The 26855-nt window shown below is 40.6% G+C and overlaps 2 protein-coding genes across 2 annotated transcripts in view; one reads left to right on the forward strand and one right to left on the reverse strand.

Moving 5' to 3' along the window:
- Nucleotides 1-26855, forward strand: part of TG (thyroglobulin) — a 160122-nt gene that overhangs the window by 130536 nt on the left and 2731 nt on the right. Inside the window, exons 44-47 of the mRNA XM_063327567.1 lie at nt 6187-6368; nt 10817-10924; nt 23122-23262; nt 24021-24211. Of these exons, the coding sequence (XP_063183637.1) occupies nt 6187-6368; nt 10817-10924; nt 23122-23262; nt 24021-24211 (622 nt within the window). The remainder of the gene's footprint in view (nt 1-6186; nt 6369-10816; nt 10925-23121; nt 23263-24020; nt 24212-26855) is intronic.
- Nucleotides 1-26855, reverse strand: part of SLA (Src like adaptor) — a 90405-nt gene that overhangs the window by 32656 nt on the left and 30894 nt on the right. The gene's annotated exons all lie outside the window — the stretch shown is intronic.

Consider the following 26855-nt stretch of genomic DNA (forward strand, 5'->3'; position numbering starts at 1 on the left):
TATTTCCACATGTGACAGTTGTCTGCAAAACCAAAATGAAATTCCATGATGTATTAGAAATTTTGCAACAAACCGTAGTGTAAATGAAAGCCATAAGTGCTAAAAGCCAGCACTATCAGGCTGAAATGACAAGGAAAACCACTAGTAATTGAGAACTCTGCAGTAAAATGTTGCCCTTCCAAGAAGAAAATATGGAATATCTTCTTTATTTAAAGGCTTGCAGAAGATAAGATTGGAAGGGCACTCAAAAAGTTTCAACTCAACCCTAAGGTCATACCTATCTCAACCTAAGAGACTTGTTTTAAAATCTCCTACTGTTGTACTACTCTTCTCACCTCCTTTGGCAAGGGTCTAACTTTCCTTACTTAGAAGAGCAGTTAATTTCTTTACTATCTATTATAATAGTACCTACCTTACTTGGTGCTACTGCTGTAAGTCAGATTCCTAATTCCTAATGTTCATGGCAGGTGGTTATATTTTGTTTTCTCCCTTTTGACTTCCTTAAGTTGTTTTCATGTTCTCAGTAAGAACTGATGCGTTTTTTTATGTACCTTTTCCTCTATTTCTATTTTCCCGTGTCTTCAGGTTTTTAGAGCTTGCGAGAGGCAATATGACTGTTCTGACCAGTCTGTATTCCTGACTTCAGATTGTTTTCTTAAAGAGTTGCTGCAAGGTTAAAGTTTTCTGATTTCTTCCTTGTCCACGTAGTTAGTGTATTAATTGCTGGGAAACTGTAATGCTTCCTCCGTCATTGAACTATTTAAGAACATGCATTTTCCAGCTCCCCAAGAGCATTTCTACGTCATAGCCCTGAGCATGCATGGTTGCAGTCAAAGTCAGATGATACAGTCCTGAGTAGGCCACAGATGTATTTAGTTACAGTGGCAGAAACTGGTGCGGGTGGTGGTTGTTACCGAGAAGTCTGTGCTCCGTTTCCTCTGTCATAATGTCATAAGGATCTTTCATCTGTGCTGACTGTCCTCTCCCCACAATAGACCTAGAAGAAGGATTTGAGCCAACCCACACTGTATCCCACTCTTTATTAATTTTAAGGGTTCCCTTGAGGTAGATCTGACTTGCATCTTTCTGGGAAACCCCAAAGCTGATTTTACTGATATACTAAGGACGGTGGGAGGGGTTAGCTGGTGGACAGAACACCGAGCTCAGCTCAGGGAACCAAGGCATAGTTCCTAGTTTGCCTCTGACTACAACCAAGTTAGTTAATCTGTTCTCCGAAGAGGGGACCAAACCTCCCTGGGGTTAAAATCCATCTGTGGACATGCTCCGACTCTGCAGAGAGAAGAACAATGCATGTATTTGGGTAGATAAATGGCACAGCTGAAAGGTGCTGTGGTAAATATATGGAATTGGCAAAGTTCTTCATTTCCATCTCCTTTAGGATGACTGATTTCAGTGTAGTCAGATACAAAGAGTAGGGGATGAAAAATTTAACCCCTGCTGACCTGTTCCACCAGTTCCTGGGAACAGCTGTGCTAGAAAAATTCAGCCAAGGACTTGCTCTATTAATCCTGGTCTTGCTTTATTAATACCGATCCTGTAAAAGATGAGGAGACACTTTTAGCCATTTGGATGCAAGCAAGCTTGAGCCGTGATGCAAATCTTATCATCTTAGATTGGAGTTGCATGCAAGTTTCATAAACTCTTAGCAGTCAAGTCTTAGAAGTGAGAGTAAAATGTCTAGACTGCAACCAGACCTGAAGGTGGTAAATCCAGTTGGCACCATGTTGTTCTGTGGGGTGTTACTGGCATTTGGTTGTGTTGGGTGTCTCTGTACTCCCACTGCAACGCTGTGCTTATGCCTGTTAAGACCTTTACTATTAAAAATAAAAAACAGAAAGACAGAAGGCACCACTTATGTGCTAGCAAAACATTTATGTTCGATTTGTTTGCAATTAAAGGCTGAGGTCTCTCAGTGATGCTTGCAGCAGAGAGTACGCTGAACATTCGTGCTCAATGTCTTTCCCATGGAAATGACCGTTTTATGGCATTCACTTCAATGCTTATTCATGTGAACTGAGACAGATTTACCACTTCCTGGAGCACTTCGTACCCATCCCCAGTGCAGCCATCAGATGGTTGAAACTAAGTGAGAAACAAAGCAGAGTTTGTTAAGGGAATGGCAAGTGGTGCCATAATGCACTATTATGCGGCATATGGAGCAGTTAAGCCTGAACCCGTTAACTGCAATTCCCATGACAGACCCTCAGGGATATTAGCTTTGAGCAGTCATGGATTAGGGCAGCTGAGCAGAAACCTCTAAAAATGTTGATTTCAGTTCCCAACTGGGCAAAATTTTATCCCCCTGCTCTATGTGATGCTCAGGAGGGAGGATCTAATGGTTCCTACTGGCATTAAATATATGCAGTCACTCATGCTGATCTATATCTGTTTTTGTCGGTATATGCATGTAAGTCAGTACAGCCTTGTTTATATCCTCCATATGTTCTGTGCCTACTATGTAATCTCCACATTGCAAGGATTGTTAACTTTTCAGTTGGAAGACTAAGGTTGCGCTTTATGTGTTTTCTTTCTTTCTTTTTCTTTCCTTCCTTAGCACAAATCTAGTTGGCTGCAGAACCCAGAACCAGGACATAGGGGAATGGACAGAGAGAAATCAGGTTTATTTACCCCATGCAACGGCATATGTGCAGACCAGATCTTCCATCCTGCACTATATTGCAGTCAGTTAATTTCTTCATGAATAAAGGTATTTAGCCACATGCAACAGATGGCAGATATCTGTATATTAACTGTAATGACCGGGGGAGCAGTGTCCTGATAAATGCCATCAGTAAGGAGAATGGACTGATATCAGCTGTCTACTTCATCTTGTAAAGAGCTGGAATCCTTGAAACGCTCTGCGGGATGGCTGGCAGGTCTTTCACCATCTTTTGTGACAACGTTTGTCAAAAGCCATTTAAGACCTAAGATCTGAATACACTCTGTTAGTGTTATCACTATTCCAGTTTGACAGAAAAGTACATTTTGCACCTTCTAAGATGTAAACGTTTGGTGTACCAACAGTTACAATTACTTTTAAAATAAAACACTGGACCAGATTCATTCACATACTCCAGAAGCTATGCTGCAGCAACAAGAACAGTAAGCATTATATATCTCATTATTTAAACGATGTTTATGACCACTTTGCACCACCAGAAGAGTAGGAAGCGGTGCACCTGCTGTCTTTAACTATTTTCTTACTTACTTTCTAAAAAAAGTTGAAAACCCCACTATAACTCTGAGGTCAGTTGCTAATACCTCTTTAAAGGTTAGCAGAATGTAAATTATTTTACATAATGTGCAGCTGTTTCTATTGATCTGATAGCAGCTGTTGTATCTACTGCTATTTGAAAATTGTTCTTCAAATGGGAAACATTTGTTGGATGTGGAAAATTGGTCAAATTGAATCAATTTCTGAAAAGTTAAAATACTTTGTCTTTTTAATGTGTCATGGGTTTTATTTTGAACGTATTACTTTGATTTGTGCTATCACGTTAAAGTCAGATGTTTAAATTATATTATATTCTATCCAAAGCGACACTTGAGACATCGTGTTTGAGGTCGTGTTATTTTAGTGCTGGTTGGGACAAAAAATCTCAAAATGTGTTACAAATGCCAGTTCTGCTTCTCATCTACCTCTGCCTGTAGAGTCTTCTTTCATCTGACTCAACACATCTTAAGGACCCCACTCTATCAACAATAATTGCCTGAGAAAGGCTACCAGAATTTTGGGGGCATTTTGAAGGTCACAGAAACTAGTACATAGGCACAGTAAAAACCTAAGACCGACCGCACTGAGTCAGATCAAAGGCCCATTTAGCACAGAATGCTGTTTTCAGCAGTGCCTAAGAGTGGATGTTTGTAAGAATAGCGTAAGCAAATGTGATACTTCTGCTAAACGCTCTCCAAATCTCTAGCACTTTGCAGTTCAGGGACTTCCTAACCTGAATTGGTCTTCCCGTATTTAATAACCATCAACTGATTTATTATTTATTTATTTTTTACATTCAAAACCTTGTTCATGAAACTTCATCTTCACCAATTTTGGCATCTGCAAAGCCTCGTGGCAAGGAGTTCCTCAGTTTAACCATGCATTATATGATGATCCATCTCCTTCTCTGTGTTTTTCAACTGTAGTGTTTATTTGATGCTTGGTCGTTGATGAGGCAGTAGAGGATCAGTTCCTAGGGTAGATAATTAATAATACCCTAAGGTTTTTTTCTCTGTCTTTTTTTCTCTCTTTTAAGTATCCATGACGAGTGTAGAGTAAGGTAACAAATCCATTTAAAAAACCAACAAAATGAAAGCGTTGCATGAAAGGTGCTTTGTACAGGTTGTTTTATGCATAAGAACACAGAAATGCATCTGTTCATATCCATAACTGCTAGCCAAATCCACCAGCCCCAGTCACCAAATGAGAGATTCCTAATTAGACAGCAGCAGTGCTTCAACTGGTTAGTAGGGACCTGAATTGGTGGGTGCCAAAACCGATGGAAAGATTGCTTTTGAACCTGCTGTCAGGTCTTCGGCAATGATTTCTGTTTCTTGCAGAAAAATATACGTGTCCTTGCTGTATTTAAACTGAATGATTTTGCAGGCAAGTATGCTCTGCAGTTTCATCTGTGGCATTTGTGCACATGAAGTGACGTGTCCTGTGTGAGTTGCAGATCTTTTCTGAAGTACAGCTGTATTACTTAAACTGGCACCACATGACTCTTTTCACATCGCGTGGGCCAATATCAAGCAAAAGAACAATATATTACAAATACAAGGAAAATTGCCAAGATCTTTTTGGATCTTGGGATATTTGGAAGTGTTTTGAAATCCCTTGTAAAGTCACTTAATCAAAACGAACAAAGCATTAGAGTACATCAGTAAGGACAGGCCTCGTCCGTGGCTGATGGGGACTTATTTTCCATCTTTCATTTCTGTGAATCTGTTGAAAAGTAATTATTCCCTCTGTACTTTCTGTGTAGGGCTGTGGAAAGACCTTCTAGCAGCGTGATGAAAACCAGCTGTGGGTCATCAAAATAATATATTCAGTAAAACATCTATGGTAACTGGACTGGGCAGACACCAGCCTATTTTGCATCAGACTGGCTGCCCAAAATAATATAGGTGGTTTATTAGATTTGGAGTTCTTATACCACAATGCAGCCAGCGTGCACCTGCAAGATGCCCTCTTTGGAAAAGACTTGATCCACAGGAAAGTTCAGGTTACATTTTTTTCAGGAAGTTCCTCCGTTTCTGAACTTGAAATAAATTCTTTCCAAAAAAAAAAAAAAGGGAAAGCAAAAAGTCTGAATTAATAAAATAAAAAACTTCCTTAAAGAAAGTTGTGTTGAAAACTTCCAGCAGTGTTTAGTTTTGGTAAAAATAAGACTGGGTACAGTTTGGCATAGAAGATGGTCCCTCTGCTGTCACTAATTCTGCAGTGACATGGGCACTCTGCTCTGGGGAAAATGCCTTTATGTCAAGAAAGGTTTCAGACCACAGATCTCAGGAAAAAAGCATTTCACTGTAGGTCTCTCTGAAAGGCCCTAGGGGTTAAGAAGTTTGAAGATCATGGCTGCTACTTGCATTGGGATTTAGAGGAAGGTGATTTCTCTTCCAGGGCTAAGACAGATATTATTCCAGAAGGGACCTAAATACAGGCCTTGTCACCCACATTTCTTTGTAGGTATTTCCAGAAGAGGCAGAGCAAGCCATATATCCATGGCTATATGGCGTGTTCGCTTTCTGGAATTTCCAAAGGAAAGTAGCAACATCTCCCTTTCTCCCCTCTTGTTTTGCTTCAGGGACCTCATAAGAAAGACATTATTGGGCACACCTACAGTGGAGAACTATCCATGTGGACTACTTCTGTGAGAGCCAGCGAGGTTTTTGTAGTATTAGAGCTACATCTTCACGGCATGATATCTATGATTTGGATTTACTAGATTAGGGATTCAGTCCTACAGTGTATTTTGAGGAAGCCAATACTGCTGGCTGATGAGAATCTTGGGAAAGCAAAAGTAGAATTGTCCCCTACTTCTTCCCCTAGGAATTGGAGATCACAGAAGAGAGGACTTGTTCCAGCAGAGGGAGATCTGAGCCTATGTTGTTCCATTAAAAATGTATCTTCTGTTGTTTGTAAATTCCATGTATGCATTTTGTTCTCAGAAATTTGAAGAAAGACAAGGAAGAGCCAACAGTAAAACAGCTTTTTATCAGGCTCTGCAAAATTCTCTGGGAGGAGAAGACTCCAACTCATTCATTGAAGATGCAGCTACGTGGTATTACTCCCTCGAACATTCAACCGATGATTATTCATCCTTTTCCAGGGCTTTGGAAAATGCCACCCGGTAAGAAACTCATCCTATTACAACTGTGTGGTTGGGGTTAAGCAAGGTTTGTTTTGCTTATCTCAAGTGTGCATTTGTGTTCTGAAAAACTTGAGCAACTCTTATGTAAATGAACAGAAAATGGGGAATATGATTTCATTTCCTATGAGGTTTCCAATGTCATTGGTAAACAGAAATTGAACTGACCTTTATGCATTGTGAAAAGTTTCCATTGTCTTTCCTCAACTGTATATTGGATTCAGACTACTAATGCTTCTTTGTGTACTCTTTCATGTCAAAGATATCTTGGTTTGCACACTGTGCATCAACTGTTTCTTGATTCCTCTCATCCCTGTGATAGTAGAAAACTAATAGACTGGCTTTTACTCACAAATAGTCACCTAATTATACAGTTAGATACTTTTCCTAGGTTATGGAAATTTGGAGAGTGGTCAAATTTGAAAACTTTGATTTCAGCAATTACATTAAATTTTATATTACGAAACCTGCAAAAAATATTTCTTCACAATGTCAGGCTTTCTACAGGTGAATATCCTGTGAAAATGATGAAGCATTTGTGAATGTACAGAAAAGGGGCTCCCAACCCCATTCTGTGCATTGCTAATCTCCATTTTACCTATGTCAGAATCCTGGCAGAATACCTATGGCTTAAAGAATCCCTTTAAGCTTATTCATGTATTTCCTTGACCCTTATAGTCATTTATGCCAGTGTACAGTGATTGTATGTCACCGAATCTGCATTTTGCTCCCTTTGTGTATGGTTTACCATGGCGAGAGAAAGCAGAATCAGGCAGCAGGATGGTTCTGTTGGGGGTCTTCTTGTGGAGGTGAAAAGAGAACACATGATAGCTGACTCTTGCCTTGTTTGATCCATCAGGACACACTGTAGACTCACAGTGCCTCCCAACCTCTTCCAAAGGAAATAGTTGTGATGAAATGTCATCAGACGCATGAGAAAATTACCTCCATTATATACAATCCCATACTTTGCATTGAAACACTGCAGACAGGGGCCATTGGGAAGTGGAAGATGAGCAGTGGGCCATGTTCACACTACCTAGTGTATATGCATAGCTTTGACGCTTAACTGGGTATGGGATCAGGGTCCAGCAGTTCTGGATAACAGTCAGTTTGAAGAATTCGTTGCCCTGTTGAACTAGGACTCCACAGTAGTCATGACACCTATGGTAGGCCATAAATCCTAGTGGATATCCTTACCTTGGGTCACATGGTGGTTTGGTCTGCAGAGAACACTGTAGATTTTGCTCTCTCCCCCATGGGGAGACAGTTTGCTTTAGCCAGTTACAGATCTTGAGCTGGGGGGGGCTGAGGGGAGGTGATCCTGTTTCTCTGAAAGGAGGCAAACTGAGGGGAAAATCTCCTTACCTCCTTCTTCCTGCCTCTGTGCAAACTCAGGGGCTGAATGCTTAACTGGAACAGATTTTCATAAAACAAATCAGAAAACTCTTTCCCTAGTCCTGTCTCTGCTTCATGAGCAAATTCGTTATGAAAACTCTCTACATTTCTAAGGTGATATGTTTTATAAGCTGGTGGTTTGAGTCCTAGTGTGCCTGTTCAAGCCCTTTCACCTCTGGTCTGAATTAAGACGTCATAGCTACAAGCTCCTGGTATCTGCGTTCCCAGTGTTACAGCTTTCTGTCCCACTGTGAGGCTCTCCATGAGACCTTAGAGACAAGATTTTGCTTTCAGTAGCTCTTCATCCTCCATCAGAATTGCAGGGCGTTGCTCCAGGGGAGCCTCAGGGAGTGGGAGATGAACAGGAGACAAGATTCCCTTGGAAACACCTGATCCAAGACAGCAGTGACCAAATCTGTTTGGGGAAGGTTTCGGGGTGGTCCAGGTGTGCTGGTCCATTGAGGTCATGGAGTAAACAAGCCAGAAGGCTGTGGGTTGAGCTTTGTGCTATTTATCTAGTCTTGCACTGTGCCGCATTTGCCCTGCCTCGTAGCCTCTCCCAGGGACAGGCCACCCATCACTGCAGTGTCTGGGGCCACTGCATGCAGCACATGTGGAAGTGCTGTTGTTCATGGGCATTAAAGCCAGAACTCGTCTTTGATCTCTTTCCATCACCTTCGTTACCCATGGGGCTATAATTCTTTAGTCAGATCAGTAAGGTTTTAAGCCATAAAGGACTGAAGGACTTAAATTTTAAGCCTTCTTCCCACCCAGAGATGGGAAGGTATCCAGACATACCTTCATAAGGAGATGTTATAAGAGAGGGCTGTCACATTTGATCAGCAACGTTCAGACCAAGGCTCAGTGTGGTGCAGACACTGACTTTTGCAAAGCTATGAGGGCAGGCAGACCACCGGCTTGCAGTAGCAATGGGACACACAAATAGCTCCTCTGGCGCTCAGCCTGTGAGCGCCCCGCAGCAGCCTCATGGGCATAGGGACCACCTGCTTGCTCACGAGATGAGGCAAATGATTTGACTAAGGAAAGACCTGAATGGTTTAAAGAATCACCACAAGCAAGCAGAAGGATGAGTAGTGAAACCAGGACATCTGATATATTACTCCAGCAGAAAGGGAAGGGAGACAGCAGTTACAGAAAGACAGTCACCTACATCAATATCCCATACAAAGTGGAGAAAAGAAGGGTTTGGTTATGGTTTTGTTGGTGTTTGTTTGTTTTGAGGGTTTTTTGTTTGATTGTTTGGGTTTTTTTCTGTATTTTGTTGACAAAAAATATTCCCACCAGCATAGATGTGTAACCCAAGAAAAGTTCTATCTCGGGAAGTTATAATTAATTGCTAAAGTTTTAACTGGATGATAAAGTGTGAGAAAGCAATATAAGTGGTTGTTATAAACTTTCATACATTGTGCATATTTTGTGGTTTTAAAATAATTCCACTTTTAAAATTCTTTTAGCTGCAATTCTCTGGTATTTTTCACAGGTATAAAATGAGTTTCATTTTCTTTTTATCCCCCCCCCCCTTTTTTTTTTTTTAATTCTGGTATTCCATGGCTGTAAGAAACAACCGCTTCATTTTTGTGGTTACTACTTTTTCTTTTTTTTAATTTTTCTTTTACTTCCCCGGAATAGCTGACTTTTTCCCCCGATAGCACTGAGAATCTGTTTTAAGTGACAAAATGTATCTCAAAACATTTGTCAAGAGCTAATGCTCTCCACAGACTCCCTAGTTTTCAAAGGCCATCTGCTCCTGTAAAACCCCGTGCTGGTAGGCATGTGAAGAACAGTAATATTCATTTCATATGGGTGTTGTCAACCATAACTGTCAAAGAGCATTGTGGTCAGTCAGCCCATGGCTTGTGGTCTCACAGATGGGCCTAAAATAAGCTCTGCTGAACCAAGATAGCTACCCAAACAGTGCCTTTCATAATCATACTGGTTAAATATAGCAACATGTTTTTATGCTTCTCTGACACTGTTCTTTCTTGCCATCAGTCATTCTTTTTTTTGCCTACCAAGTCTGAAGGAGCAGCTACTGTTTCAGATTCACTAGACTGAGAAATGAAACCTCCTACTTCCGCAGCAGATACGTTACTGTGTGCTCGTGTAGTTGTGGATCTATAAACACCCAAAGCGTGTGCTGAGTCTTCAGGCACATGTAGAATGAGAAGTGGTGATATACATGTATATATAATATGGCCTTGAGGAATCATAAAGAGATATCTTGCAGTAAGGGGTCCCGTTTTCTGCCTGACCCTCTTGAACCGCTTGTGCTCCTTCCAGCTACTGCTCACCCCACCTTCCAGTCCCACTTTTTGGGTCAATGGAAGCTTGGATGGTTTGGGCATATTCGTTTTTCTCACACCTTTGTATTGCAATACCTGGTGATAAATTGATCATTGAACTATCTCATTGCACTCTTCTTTGTTAACATTTCTTTCCCAGACATACAGCTGCACTATAGTGCATTGGTGACCTCAATGCACCATACTGATGAGCCCTACCAGAGGCCCTGCAGGATGTCTCCAAAAGTGGTCTCTTACCTCTTCCAGCTCTGGAATTCTACCCCAAAAAATCACACATACACAAATGCAGAAACGATATTACTGTTCTTTAACTCAGGAAATACATAAGTCCTTTTACAAGATACCATCGCAACCTAGTGGTGTCAGAGATGGAACTTTATACTATTACAAGCCTGGGCCCCCATAAACTAGACTAAAACGGAATCGGTTTTTTTGCCAGGATACTCCTTATGTGTCAGATTTTGTTTATTTAGTATCAATACCATTGTTCAACACTTCATAAAACATACATTTTACTGAATTCTAAGCTGTACTGGGTTTATAGAGGGTGAATGTGGTTTCCCTCAGTGCACTTGAAGGCAGAGATATGCGTTTGGAAGATTTAAAGAAGCCTATCGATATCGAGAGGTCTGCTGGTTGTGGAGTTTTTATCTTTCCTTTTCTCTTTTATGTGACTGTGTCTGTTCCCTGCTCCTCCTTTTTTATCAGTGACCAGTTTATCACATGTCCCATCATAAACATGGCCAGTCACTGGGCTGCTGCTTCCAGAGGAAACGTCTTCATGTACCACGTACCTGAGAGCTCCTCACAGAGCAGGTAAGGAGATGTATTTTATTATGTTGCTTGGATTTAGAGTTTGCAAAACAACTGCTGTCTGTATGGACAGCCTTTGGAGTAGATGGAGTATGAACAGTTTGGATTAGCAAAGGATTATTATTACAAATAATCTAACAGATTATTTCTCTCTCTTGGCTAAATAGGAATGCTGTTTCTGAACTGAGGCACTTCAAGTTAGGTGTCTAAATTAAGTTTCCCTTTTCCAACTTACCCACCTTTTCCAGTTCCATATAGCTTTTTAGTTTTCTCCTCTATATCTGATCAATCTCCCAGAAAGAACCAGAATGAGGTCTAAGCCACCGGGAGCCCACAGCTCTCAAGATAGATGGGGTAACACATTCTAGGGATTCGGCACTAATTTAACACTGCCCGCTTTTGAAGTCAGCGCAGTTGTACCACAGTTACACTGCCTGGCCTTCAGTGTGGACAGAGCCTGGGATTTATTCCTTCCTGCCCCAGCACCGTGACTTGTGATCAGCTGGCAAACTGTCTCAGGGGAAGAAAAATCGTTTTGAACACAGGCATTTGCAGACTCAAGCTCTCTGTCATCCTTCATGTTAGAAGCTTGCCTGAAGATTTTTCAGCAGGAGAAGCTGTATCATATTTTAGACAGAAAGGTATAAATGCCTATGCAACATGCAAATGCCTTGTTCCCTTGGGCACAGAACAAGCTGGTAGACAGAGGCCATTAAGGTGACCTTCCCTGTTTTTTTTGTGAGACCCAGCCCCTTCCAGAAGGCAGGATGAGACACTGAGGTTTGCAGGCAGTGGCTGGCGCTTGGGCTGCTACGTGACACACCACAGTAGCTCCTGGTGCCTTGCTTTCAAAGGCTGAGTGATCAGAAACTGCTGTGACAGTAGCCCCTCCTGTCCCCCGGAGCCACACGTTAGGGCAGCAAAGCACACAGGGATGGTTATCTTCTAGATCTTTCTTTATGGGGGCTCAGGGGAGGGATGGCGGGTTCCTACTGACACCATTTGATGCTGTGAAGCTCCCTGCAAACTACACAGGTTTTTTTCCTTTCCTGATAGCACAGTAAAAAACCTTTTGAAAGAAACCACCAAGATCTAGGTTACAGATGAAGGCCATTATGCTGCGGTAACACAGCTCTCTTTCTTTTTAGCTGGGAAGAAGTTAATCCTCAGGGAGCCGTTATTTCGCTGGCAGCTCCAGCGGGAATGTTCACAGTTTGGCTACTCATAGGCTCCGATAAGTGACTTTTACAAGGCTTCGAACAGGGACAATCTACAGTATGCCAAAAATCCAGCCACACAAAGAGAAAAGATGTGTTCTTAAATTAGCTAGCAAGTTTTCTCTTGCTTTGGAGTATGGTAGTGGCCCAGTCATCTACGACAAGATCTTATTTGAAAGTAGATGAAATAGTATTTCTACAACTTAGAGTCTCTGGCTTTGAGGCAGCAATTTTCGACTGATGAGAATTTCCTTTTCTATCCAGACCTATTTAAGATTTCTCTTGCGCTCGTGTAATTAGCCCTCCTCGCACTCTTCAGAGCAGAAATGTAGCACTTAGCTACACATTTAATAATATTTATGTTGTCAGTGGTCTTCTGAGGTAATTACTTTAAATTTTAGTACAAAACTTATTATTTCACTTTTTCATAACCCTCTTGAAAGGAACAAACAAAGCCAGTAGGCTGTCTGAAACTTGTGGGAATGTGAGGCAGAGGCTCAAATGCCTTGGGCTAAGCCACTTGTAAGGAGAAATGGCCTAAACTGGTATGCTGCATTTACATTCTTACTCCTTTTGTCTTTATTTATGCGTAAGTACCATGTTGTTTATGTTGCAAAGGCAAGCATTTAAACAGAAACTACAGAATTCATCTTGTCCGTGTACTGAAAGATCTCATTTGACACTATGACATGACTATTTATGAAGTTATACCCTTGTTTTCCCAAAGGACCTCACACTAGGTCCTTTGCTGAATACACTGTGAGTTTTTTGTTTAAACATTGTTGTCTTTCATTCCTAAGTGGATCCTTCCTTATTCTGCATCCCATTTTTGCCATGTGACCTCCCTTTCTCGCCCTTCCTACAGCATTTCCCCCTCCATCTAGTATAAGTGCACTGCAGGCTGTCCAGCAGCCTCACTGCATGCCAATGATGCAATGTCAAGGGTAGAAGCTTCACATGGGAGAGTGGCCTGAACTGCTAAAAACTATGAGAAGCCATCATTAATCTGAAACCAGCACAATGCAGTGTTTGGGAATGTTATTGATGATTTGCCCTGCCAGGTTAAAACCAATGATGCACATGAAAGAGTACAGATAGTACAGAAAGTAGAATACACTAACTAATCTTAGGGAAAGATCTTGCAACCATGTCACGAACTCCAAAGGGACTTTCCTAACCATTGGAGTAATTAGTCCTGCCAGTTCTCGAGTTCCTCTTTCAAAATTGTGACTCTCAGGAGGAGCAGCAGAGGCAGATACTCTGCTGAGTAACCTCCAGCTTAGGCTGGAAGGTAGGATGTGTGGGTTTGAACTTGCTCAGCAGAAGTAAGAATTTAATCGGGGACCCTGAAAACACCCTAGCTATTAAATTCCTGAACAGAATCATAGAATTATAGAATCACAGAATGGTTTGGGTTGGAAGGGACCTTAAATATCGTCTAGTTCAACCCTCCTGCCCTGAACTGGGACACCTCCCACTAGACCAGCTCGCTCAAAGCCCCATCCAGCCTGGCCTTGAACACTTCCATGGATTGGGCATCCCAAACAGAAGAAACCTGTTACAGCCATTTCTTTGTCTTAATGAACGCAATATCCAACAGTATGTTTTGCACATAGTAGGCATGCGTGGGATATTCTGTGAGTACACATACAGGATCTGATCCCTCTCAGTGCATTGTAGTTGGAGGAACACCTCATTAGATATTTCCACTCACTCATAGGCATTTGACAGAAAAATGATTTCTCAGCCCATTTGATATTGAATCACATCTGGGTTTTCTGACGTACATACCTCTCCTTGTAAAAACAGAAACTTCTATAGTATTATGTCCATAGGGTAACATTAGAGATAAAATAATGATTTTTTTGTCTTCGGTGTCTAAATTCTTCCTAAGATGTTATTTTACACAGGATATGGACCTTTCCCCCTTTGTGTTTGTTATCTGTATCATAAAGATGATGATGGTAATATATATTATCCGTCATAACTACTAATAGCTACATCACAGGGGTACTGGAAAGAGTACATTAAAACACTATTGTGTTCAGATAACTACAAATATGGAAGACTACTTAGTCTTAGATAAAATACTGTGGCTGGGGAAATGGCGATTCACTAATTAAGATAAGGCACAGCAACGCATTCTCCAATTCCAACTCTGTCATGCCTTTCCTCCTTTATGTGTGTCTCCCAAAATGTGTAACTGAAGAGAGGGTTAAAATGCAGAGATGAAAAAGTACTGGTATTTCCTCTTGTTTCACATGGAGCAGTCCCTTAATAACTCACAGCAAGATAAACAAGACGGAGGAAGAAGTCAGCCAGTAAAGACAGACCCAACTGCAATGATGCAAAGTAGACAAAAAGTTATTAAACAGGGAGGAGTTTTTACCAGTACAAGTCAATTAGCAAAAGTTTTTCTCACAACTGGGTGTTTCTAAAATGTATACACATACATACACTCAAGCATGCATAGATACAGGAGCAGGATTAAAAACGCAATGCTAAACTGATGTCTATGACATATGTGGAAAATCACGTAAACCGATTAACTGACAGTTTTCATATGGATGAATGGATCTTGCAGAGACCAAACTAATATCTCCTTCCACGTGGTAGCATTCTCCTGAGCTTGGCGTGACACCGAGTCTGCTTTAGTCTTCAATTCCCACTTGAATAAGGAGCGGGATACGTAGCCAACTCCCGCATTAATGATCCGTGGTAAGAATATATACATAACCCAGATGCCATTTGCTCACTGTCTTTTTGAGAACACTTAGGCTTTGGAGTAAACATTTATTCTAAACAATGTGGGAGGAATGTGACTGCTCAGCATTGCCTGGGATTAGTGGGGAGGGCTGGAGCATAGCTTTAGCTACAGTAAAGAAATATGTGATAGGAGAAGTATGTTTTTACAAGGATAATATTATTAACTGTACAAAGATTTGCCTCGTTAACCCTTCAAGAGGTTTCTGGGTGATTTTTGCATATTATACGAAGTAGCAGTGCTTGCCACACCGGCATAGTTTCCAAGTCACACTGTGGTGACAAATGTGCTGTCTTAAAGACGGTGGATAAAAATCAGTGCTCTGCTCACTGAGGGGGCAGATCGTCAGCTGCAGCAGGATGGCAAAGCATCATTGTTGTCATTGAAGGGGTTGAAGCTGAGACTTAATGAGACTTTGTCTTATAGTCATTAACATTAGCATAATAATTGTCACAAAAGCTATTGTTAACTGTTGTGCACTGGACAGATTCATCCAAGATTAATGAGCTGATGTCTGTTTTGAGCCATTTTAGTTGGGGCTTCAGTTTACCTCCTGACTATGCACTCATGTGTACGTTGGTGTGAGTTGTTAAAAGACTGCTCCGTGCCAATGCTCACATAGTTGGCTGGATTTTGGTGACACTTTTTATGATTCCTGTAACTTTAGACGAGAACTCCTGACTGATAAAAAAAAGCAAATGTTTGTGTATAAACCCATTCAACTATGTGAAATATTTTAATTTTCTATTTATTATATATGCTGTGCTAATTCTGGCTGTTCTTAATGTCCCTCTAATTAAAGGAGATTTTTCCACTCTTTTGATTTTGTAATAATCATGTCCTTGTCCACCACTTGTTGTCCACTTGAGGCTCTCCCCCTGACTGTAGCTGTTAGTCCATGAGTACCATGGAAAACCATGAGTGGTTGGGGGGCCACAGTGTGAACTGGGTGCTGTGGAGGCAGACAGAAAGGTATGTCTCTGGGCTTCAAAGAAACTCGTCTAAACACAGAGGGCAGATAAGGCACTGGCGAGGTGGTAATAAGAATTGCAAGATGCACGTTGCATCCATAGCTGGGCAGGAACCACAATCACCTTAGGTAGCTACATACACTTGCTGCAATAACAGCTTGTCATTTTTCTCTGTGAAGTTGTACTCCCAATCATCTTCTAAAAGTTATTGTTTTGCTCTTGTTGAAATTGCCTCTCGTCCCTCCAGCCTTATCCATTGCGTTATGCCAGCTGCAGCTATGAAAACACCCTCCCGCTGACTCAACCACATCACGCCATTCTCAAGTCTTTAGACAGTTTCTGTGTTGCTAAAGGCTTAAGGTCTAGACAATTTGTTTTTTCTTCCCACGGAATGGGAATGCTTAGGGGCCTTTATCATTCAGTAGATTTTTCCAATCTTGGAAATTAGCCATAAATATGCAAAATCAAAGTACCAAGCTAAAAAAAAGCAGAAATCAGCTTTAAGGGAACCAAAATTCAGCTAAAAGACTCAGAAAAGTACAAAACAATTTTTGGAACTGTATGTGTTGTACTGGGACAGGCTGTTCCCACAAAGTGTAATTTAGAAGACAAGCACAAAGGACATGTATCTAGAGAGAACTTCCTTGGTGCTCTGGTGTCTTTGGATGGACACGTTACCTTTTCAAGGAAATGCACCCATTCATTCAGCTCAGGAGTAGGCATATTGAACACATTCCTGTCCACCAAAGATGTACTCAAGTGTCAACATGCCTATTACTAGATATTTAATACAGTAATTCCCTGACAAAATTCTGTAATCTGTGTTATTTAGGAGTCCTGACAAGATAATAAAAGTGCTTTCTTCCTGCATTAAGATCTATGTTTGTTTTGGTTTTTTTTTTAAATTAATGTGAGCTTTCAGGATCTTGAATTTATTATCTGCTACTTCAGTTTTATTTTCTTCAATTGGCACAGCTAAAATGCAAAGTAGAACATTGCGTGTATTGGGAGTAACCCAAGTGGAAAAGACACAGCAAACTCCAGGATACTTTTGCAAGTCACATGTATCTATAGGGCTTTTTTGGTACAAAGGTGGATAAACTTGGCAGTTTAATCCCGTTAGGAGTTAAGCTTTTTCCATATGTCCTGATTTTCCTGAAAAGAAGAAAGAAAGAAAAATGTTCATCTGTTTTTCACATGCTTTCCCCCATTTCTTTGGCAGGACTTTGTAATGTGAGGAGACACAATGAGCCAAACGCATCCCTAGAACTACAGAGGTCACACCAGGCCTTATATTGGATCATTAAATTTCTATAAATATCCAGCTCTCCTTTGATTATTTTTTTTTCTCCCTGCAATTATGTACCATTTCCTTTTCTGAGATATGTGGATATATATAATATTTTTAAAAATTATTTTTGCTTATGATTGAAATGAACATTTCAGTCCAGGCAGAGTGCAGTGTTGGTAGGCTGTTCTTCTCCCATGACATGGATGAGATGGTGCCTGTTAACAGCTTCGAATATTTGACCCCCTTCTGCAAATCTGGTACTAATATGAAGAGAGTGTAGATGTCTGCAAACAACCACATTTAGTATTTCCAACACTTCCTGCAGAAATTAATTTTAAATCCATTTATTGAAAACAAAAACAGAATGGGGCCACAAGATCATGCAGGCAGTGGCATTTCATATATAGAATCATAAAATCATAGAATAGTTTGGGTTGGAAGGGACCTTTAAAGCACATCTAGTCCAACCCCCCTGCAATGAGCAGGGACATCTTCATCTAGATCAGGCTGCTCAGAGTGCCATCGAACCTGACCTAGAATGTTCCCAGGAAAGTGGCATCTACCACCTCTATGGGCAACCTGGGCCAGTGTTTCACCACCTTGATTGTAAAAAATTTCTTCCTTATATCCTCTTCTCCAGGGACATGGCTGTTATGAAATCCTATCTTGACTCAAATCAGCAAGAGGTTTATCACCAACTCTATGGGTCTGGGTTTCATCTATGTTCAATCCAATCAGTATGTAAATGACCTATTGTCACCAAAGCCAAGTGACAGTGGATAAGAGTTTTGTTTTGTTTTGTTTTCCTAGTTCCTAGTGATAGGCCTATCCTTGCCAATGGGATACCGAACAGGGTCTTGAGTATGAGGCTAGGAACTCAAAGCCATGATCCCATCTCTAACATGGACCCTTTCACACAACTGTTAGAATGAGCTCATAAAAGTTTACATTTAAAGGATTAATGTAGCAGATCACCAGTATCTGCTAAACTCAGTGACTAACATTAGTTTGAGATGTCTCAGACAGTCATTGTAGCTGAAATAAAATGAATAGATCTCTCTATTTCATCTCCTGAAGAGGCTGGGTTGCAATGCTCTAGCTAAGCCAAAAGCTTTGTGCAGAAATTGAAGAAAGAAGGAGTTGCCCAGTAGACCATTTATGACTAATGATGCTGCTGTCCCCAGTAGGATGGGCCTGGGAACTTAAGCCTCTGAAGTTCTCTGCTTAGATTTTTGCTCAGCCTAGCTTACTGGGCTATGCCTGGCTTCATATCACACAGCGTAATGGCCAATATCTCTAGTCAAAGCTGGGGGAGACTGAAGAGCATTTGAGCATCGAGGGTTTTCAGGCTTGGGCTTGAGAAATATGGCTGCTAGATTATATTGGTTCCAAGTTCATCATTCATCAAAAAACAAACCAAACCAACCAACCAACCAAACAAACCAACCCCCAAAACCCAGAATGCTAAACCAGTATCCCTTGCGAAAAAGGGGGTGCTTGTGTCATAAAATGGACAGTAGGTTGAGTACATAAAATTGAATTAAAAGGAGTATGAAGAAAATCGGTTAAAATAGTTTGTATTCATGAAGACAGAATGAATTTTGGAGTGAAAATGTCAATTAAATTCTTCCCACATACTATTGAAGATGTGGTGTCAGGTTTTTCAGCAGGTTTAAATTTCCATTTGTATTGGAACTCTTTCCTAACTATCAGTAAAAAATTTTAAAGCACAAAACCAAAAGGAAACTCTTGGCCACACATTAGTTTCTAGTTCTAGACCATATATATTAGAAAAGTGTTCTGTTAATAGTTATCTGTGCTTTATGAGGACTAAAATACATATAATTATTGGTCAACACAGCTAAAAAGATTGATAAATATTCCTTTGGTATGTTCACTAATGACAAACTGATTCTTCTTCAACTTGGTTTTTCATCCTGAGTAATTTACTGGTAACTCTGGCTGAACTCTAGCTAGAGTTATGTTTATCTTGTTATTTTAAAATTCAAATGATTGAATAGCAGTGGGAAGTTTGGTATATTGGTGTTGTATAGGATGTCATTTGAATTTTGAGTTAATTTACATTGGCTTCTATCTGGATGTGGCGTTTTAAAAAAGAAGCCAAAGCTGCATTAAGCCAACTAAGAATAGAAGCCGTGACTCAAAAGGCTTTGAGATTACTTGAAACGGTTACATTAGGAGAATAAGGACTATTTTTAAATGAAAGGGAAAAAAAAAAAGAGAACTGTTAGACCATAGTCAGTCATTAATCATCAAAATGAGTTTCCAGTATGAAATAATTAGCCAGATCTAGAACAAGGACAAAGTTCAAAATGAGATATATGTCCTAATTTACAACGGATCACAGTGTGAGGTCTCTGCAGCCCCAGTTCTAACTTGTGCATTCTCTCATAACGTAGAATAGCATGGTAGTCTGCCAGGTCATATTCTTCTGTTCAGACTGCCATGACTATGGGTAGCCATTAATGAAAATTCCATTCTGCAAACAAAATTTTTGAGTATTTCTGGGTTGGGGGAGTGTTGAGTTTTGTTTTTTGCTGGGTTTTTTCTTGTTTTTCTTTTTTCTTCTTTTTTTTTTTTTACTATTCGAAAAACTTGTGGTTAAGATATTAACTTCAACTGTTGGAAAACTGGGTTTACATCTATACTCTGTTTGATTTGGAACAAGACTTTGAACCTAATCAACAGAATCTGGGTATTTTTGTTCTAAATTCTGACCTTCTCATCTTTTACTCTTCCCTGTTGAAGCTGTTCTTTGTATGCGAAAGTAGCCACAGTCCTATAGAGAGAACAATGGAGTATCTGATGGCTAAGAAATCCCTTTCTCTCTTACTTGGAAACATTTAAATGGAAACTCCATCTCAGGCTTAAGGAAAATTTTCTCGGAACCAATACCTTCCCAATTAAATGGGTTGGCACTGTGTAATGAAAATTCCCAGCAAGTGATATTTCAGGGTCTCCTGTTAAATCGTTGGCTATGAATGGCACAAAGTTTCTGCTTTTAACACCTGTTTTTCTGTAAACTGGATAACTCAGCTCCAGTAGTGCCTCCTTCTGAAGTGAAGTAATAATTCTCCAAGGGGAGCTCATTTTAGTGTGAACAAAGTGGTAGGGTCTGGCTCCTAGCTGCCCCATGGCTCAAATTACCAGTCTGTCATACTGTCACGTAAGAAGAGCTATGAATAAGTTTCTAAAAATGCTGACATCTTAAAAAGAAAAGGTATACACAGAAGACCTGAAGCAGCAATACCTTTGCATGAAGTACTAGTCCCTTGAAGTCACCAAATCCAAGCTTTCATCCTTACATATAACTGTTATTAAAATAACAGATCTGTTCCTTGAAAAGGGATTTCTGTAGGGGAAGTTAGCTGCTATTAGTATGTCTTCCTAAAAAAGACTTTAAAAATCCCTTTTGCCCTTGTCTCTGCGGTTCTCCCTGTTATCAAACTGTCCTCTGAAGTCCAACAGTTGCTGGGCTCTGCATTTCCCCATTTAGAACTGATGCTGTTGAGCCACGATATGGCACCCTGGGGTTCTAGGAGTGGAGTCTGGAGCAGCTCAGGAAATAAAAAACTCCCCATAGAGCTAGCAGTGTACAACAGCAAAGCTGTTCTTTGCTTATCTGTCACTCCTCTTTCTCCCACTCTGCTTTTCTTCTGGTGAAAACAGTGTTACTACCTGCTGCTACCCTGAGACTGTTCAGACCTCTTACAAGACTCCAAAATCCTTGTTTGGGTGTTTCTGGCTATTTTTCACTCCTCTCTGGCAGCAAATGGATCATGATCAGAGTTTGAGGGAGGAGACAGAAATGTTCCCCTGGTATTTTCCATCTATCTGCCATCTAGATGCTTCACAGTCGTCTTTACTGCTGTTCTGTGCATGTATATATGTGCCTCTTTCCCCTCTTAACCTTACGTTTTCTTTCTTATCCTCTTACTATTGGTACTCACTGGCCAGGGTGTGGTAGCATCAACCAGAAACATTGAAGGCAGCCCAAGACATTGTAGAGTTTTGTACCACTTTATGTCTCTGTATCAAACCCATTACAGTTGCACAAATAATTTCAATCCTAACAACATCTCTGTTTAGGAGTTTGCTGAATCTTAGTTTGGGCTGTGACCTTAACAGATTTCACCTCTAGAAACATGAGGGTTGAGAACAAAGTCTCCTTTTGGGGGAAACCCTCAGTCCCAGCCCACTCGTTTTAGATTTAGAGCTAAGTTCACCTCTGCCATGCCTTCCCTAAATGGGTACATTTGTCCCTTCATAGCATCTCAACTAATTTCATGTCTTCTATTCTATTCAAAAGTGACTCTATTGAAAAGAAAATAGCTCCTGTAAGTTTATAGTACCTTTGCTGCAATACTGACACTAAACATTCTGTAATATACTGGGCCAAGCAAATTATTTTTAAAGCAAAATTATTAAACTATGATCTTGCTTAATCCTTTTATAAACATGTGGGGAAGAAAAATATGCTTTAATCTTGTTTCAGTTCTACATTTTTTTGGTGAATAATCTGTGAATAATTCACTTTCCAGATGCAAAGTATTACTGAGGTATTATGATAAGACTAAGGAAAATACAACCAAAGATGTATTTCATTTAGAGGGTTGTGTGTTTGTTTTTCAAAATAGGGGCTTTTGTGCCACCAGTCATAAAATGTAAAGGAGCCATCTTGCTTTCAGCCCACCTGCCCATAATGGTTTGAACTACAAGCCTTGTTCCATTAGAGGCAGTATCAGGGTCATATTAATGCTACTGCTTTTCATGTCCAAAGATAAAATAGTTTCAGTTATGCCACCTTTTGACAACAACCTCTGCAGACACTGCAGATGAAATCTTGCTGAGTAGATCTGGGATTTGTTTATTCCTGCCTCACAGACATCTGTTCCTTTTCTCAGGTCCCCTGATGCTGTCTGCCTTCAGTATTTAACCAAGTCAATAAGACCTTTGTCTAAATATGGGATACAGAAAATGCAGTCGGACCATACCAGAAATCTCTCCTTCTGAGCTGTCATTCAAAGCTGTGTTGAGAATAGTTTAGTTATAATTTTATTAGTAAAAGTTGGCCACTGTTTTTCTGCAGAACTCGAATATCTTGAGTTCTGTAACCTTTGATACTAAGTCCTGTGAGTGTTGTTGTCTTGCCTGGCCAGTCTTGTCTCTGAATTGTTGAAATGTTCCTTATTATACGTGTTAATTATTACATGGAATGAAACAATAATTGCTCTTTCTTAAATCTGATCTAGGTGATTATCTCAAGCTGTTTTGACTTGACTGGTACATAAAGCTTGGGGAGAACAGACTATATGAACCAGAACCACACATCCAGCAGAGAAATTAGATTAAAACTATGTCTAACAGAAATCTTCATAAACATCTCCTATTACATCTTTCCTTATCCAAAGATTTGGGGCAGAGTCCTGGCCCCAATGAAGTCAATGGAAAAACTCCAATTGCTGTTAAGAAGGGCCAGAATTTTATTCCAAGTCTGTGAAATAAACCATAATTAACCTTCCTTTATGGCTGCCAGATTCCATGTCATCACCTGCTTCCACTTTCTGAATTTAATTTTAGTGAAAATCTGTACAAAACTTAATAGGCATTTAAGGAATAGCCAAGTGGCTTCTCCCTCTATCACTTTCTCTTATATGCCCAGTTACTTTAGAAAATGTGCCCTGCTGTCTTCCACAATTTCCTCTTGTAAGAAATGTTAAAGACCCTGCATTAACTTAATGGCAAATTCTCTTTGTTATTGCTTGCTCTTCTTTTATGTTGTGATTTCAAGAAGCCCCACAGTTCACCACACTCTAATTAATGGTCATTAATTATTTAAAACTTTGCTTTACTCTCCGAATTAAATTAGATCCCTTTCTCCCCCAAATAAATAAATGATGGTTTTAATTATCTTTATATAAATATTTTTTTTTTAGTTCAGGTCAGGACCTCTTGCTGGATGTTCAGTATGCATTTGGACTGCCATTCTACCCAAAGTATGAAGAACAATTTACTCTGGAAGAAAAAAGCCTTTCCTTGCAAATTATGCAGTATATCTCCAATTTTGTAAACTCTGGGTAAGTATATGATATTAAGAATTGCCACAATAGGGGAGGGGGCAAGGAGTAGAGGGAATGTAGTTCAGATTCTGCCCTCACTCAAGTAGCCTCCATTTCCTCTAGGAATTTGTAATCCTACAGAGGGGGCTTTGGTCAACACTGTTGGAAACTCATGGCCAAGTTGTCAAGCAGATACCAAAGATCTGTAGTATGACACTTAGCTAGAAGTAATAGGAATTTTATCTCCATGGAGCAGCTGCAAATTCTACTTAAATATGGGGGGCTACAAAGACCTTGGTGTTGTTTCCAGAGCTTAGTTCTAGGACCGCACTTTTGAAGTCTCTAGGCTAAGCATTCCCTTATTCCCAGAGGAAAGGGGAAAGAATATGAAGAGACAGTGCAACCTTTATGAATTATGCTGAAAATAACCCTCAGCTTTACTGTGCTGTGGCCATGCTCAAGAATGAGGAGCATCTCTGGAAAGCTAGTGTGGGAACTGTGATTTTATGTGCTTTTTAGAGCACCTTGGGTTGTTTTGGGACTGAGGGTTGTTGAGAGTGTTCATAAACCTGTGCCTATACAGGTTTCATGTACCTGTTCCTTAGGAAGTGAACCAGACTAACAAGTTACTGTCAGCTGAGACACCAGTCTGGACTGAATTTGAACCCTTCTGGTCAGAGCGGCTGGATACATGTTTCCTTGACCTAGCTGATCTCCTTCTGCATTTTACTGTTCGTGTCATTTTTTTCTGATGATTCTTTCTCCCATTCCCCTAGAAATCCAAACTACCCTCATAGTTTCTCAAGAAAAATGTCAGAGGTGATGCCCCCCTGGCCTATGTATCTGCCAAATGATGGTGGTGATAACTACAAGGAGTTCACTGTTTCCTTGCCGACTCTTAAAGGATTGAAAAAAGCAGACTGTTCCTTTTGGTCTGATTATATCAGAAGATTGAGAGCATCCACAGGTGAGCAGAATGTTTCCTGTCATTAAATTAAACTTAAACTCTCTGTTTAATATTTTCCTCTGACTGTGGTCCTGTTATGTTAGTGTGGAAAATTACTTTTCATAGATTGCATTGTGAAAGGTACATAGTTAAGTCTCTCCTGACACTGAAAGGATGCAACACTAAACAAATTTATTTTATAGCAGATAGCGTGTAATAAAGTTTCGTTGTTCTGGAGTTAGAGCTAGAGAAATCTTCCTGCAGTGGTGATAGAAGATATGATGAAGCTATATCTTCTAATAGCTTGCTCTCTATTTGCAATCATAACACAGACTTTGACTAAACTGGAAGACTAGCTATACAGGCCTCTTTTGTCTACTGGAAGCACCTAACACGAGAATGTTGAGAGTCATATGACTTAGGAGGAACACAGTAACTTCTATCCACTGTAAAGTTGTAACTGAGACTTTGGGTATATCTCACTATGGATCCTGCACGCTTTGACCTCACACTAGATAAGTTTCTTTGGGTTCTTTAATAGCTGTACTGGTTATGCCCCATGTATTTCTCCTTTGTCTCCATAAATTTCCATGCAGCTGTGAGATTCCTTCAATTTTTTCTTACTGCTTATGACAGTAAGATCAACTCTGTGGAGATTTCAATCTGCTGCTCTGTCCTGAACACTCAGTTTATTCTGGTAAATAAAATCCCCTTCATGTCTGTGTATCTTGTAAAAAAATTTGGATAGCCTCAAGAAAAACAAACAAAACTATCCCTTTCTGGCAGGCAGAGATGTTTTGAATTATTCTTGGAGGCCTGCAAGCTTACAGGTGTTTTTTATGTCCTAAGGACTCATCTTCACAGTGAACACAGTCCAGGCCCTCTGCTTTGGGGGGAAGTTGCACTTCTGGGAACAAAATGTACTCTTCAAGACACTAAGCCACCCAGGCTATCTATGCCTGACAGACCACCTCAAATGGACTGAGGTTGACGTCTGAGTGACACAAAGTATAGTGTCTCAGAATCATTAAGTTGGTGGTTCTGATACAAACACCAACAAACATCAACTTACTTGTTCAAAAGACAGCCTGCATCATTACTCGTGATCTTTCTTCAAAAGCAGACTCAAGATTTTGCTATAGGCCTTTTCATCAGTTTCCTGGTATCCTTCAATGTCTTTCAAGCTCTCTCTGATGGCTTTCTGCTGGTCAAGATATTCCTAATTTGCAAATCTTAATTCTGGGAGTTAATTTTGGGACTTCATCTCGCAGCATTATGACTGTGTAATGCCAGACTGAGCTAACTCACAGCTCTGGCGGAACAGCTGTTGACCGAGCACCACGGACAGAGGCTATTCCCAGCACTTACAGAAAATCCCCCCAAAAGGTGGGAAAATATCTACCAGGGCAGATTGGTTTTGAGATAGAGAAGGTTTAAAACCATCCAAACTGGCATAAGAACACAACAACATTCATGTATGGGTCAGTCCAATGGTCTGCCTAGCCCTCATCAGTGGCCAAAACCAAAATCATAGAATCACAAAATGGTTTGGGTTGGAAGGGACCTTAAATATCATGTAGTTCCAAACCCCCTGCCCTGGGCAGGGACACCTCCCACTAGACCAGGTTGCTCAAAGCCCCGTCCAGCCTGGGCATCCACAACTTCACTGGGCAACCTGTGCCAGTGCCTTACCACTCTCATAGTGAAGAATTTCTTCCTAATATGTAATCTAAATCTACCCTCTTTCAGTTTAAATCCATTACCCCTCCCTGATACAGTCCCCCATAAAGAGTCCCTCCCCATCTCTCCTGTAGCCCCTTTTAGGTACTAGAGGGCTGCTATAAGGTCTCCCCGGCACCTTTTCTTCTCCAGCCTGAACAACCCCAACTCTCTCAGCCTGTCCTCACAGCAGAGGTGCTCCATCCCTCTGATCATTTTTTTGGCCCTCTTCTGGACCCACTCCAACAGGTCCATGTCTTTCCTGTGCTGAGGGCTTCAGAGCCGGATGCAGTGCACCAGGTGGGGTCTCACGAGAGAGGTGTCGTGTTAAACATACTTGAATGTTAAATATAAAAATTGAGAGAGGGAGAGAAAAACACACTGAAAGAGTAACTTAACTCAGCCCTGGAATACTAAAACTTCTCATATGACTTCTACTTAAGTAGGCAAAAAATCAAACCCATTTCTCCTCCAGACCTCAGCATGGGATGGTTACTTACAGGTACTCGTGCTGAGGGTCTCTTGATAACAATCTGAGCGCACCTCCTTGTGAAAAAAGATTCATAATATTCATCAGTTCAGCTAGAAGGACTCTATGAACTTCAGATGATGATGGCTGAACACCTTCAATTTCTTTTTGAGAGCAGGTTGTGCCAAAATTCATGGCAAAGCAGTGTCAGTCCATTAGTACAAGGTCATCACTTGCATTGCTCCCAAAAATACACTCTGCAGGAACGGACAAATGAGACTGTAGAATGTGTTCAATGAAAAGAACTGAACTATTATTTTTTTTAAGTCCCTAAGCATCATGTTGCTGCTTGGTTGGTGTGCCTCCTTGCACCAGAATTAGCTTGCTTTACCTACCATCAGAGCTGAAGCTCTGTTCTTACCTGACCGCTTCAGACTCTGTTCCTGGAGTGCTGCCAGGCTGCCATATGGGATTCTG

Source organism: Chroicocephalus ridibundus, chromosome 2 (assembly GCF_963924245.1).
Source record: "Chroicocephalus ridibundus chromosome 2, bChrRid1.1, whole genome shotgun sequence".
Lineage (NCBI taxonomy): Eukaryota > Metazoa > Chordata > Aves > Charadriiformes > Laridae > Chroicocephalus > Chroicocephalus ridibundus.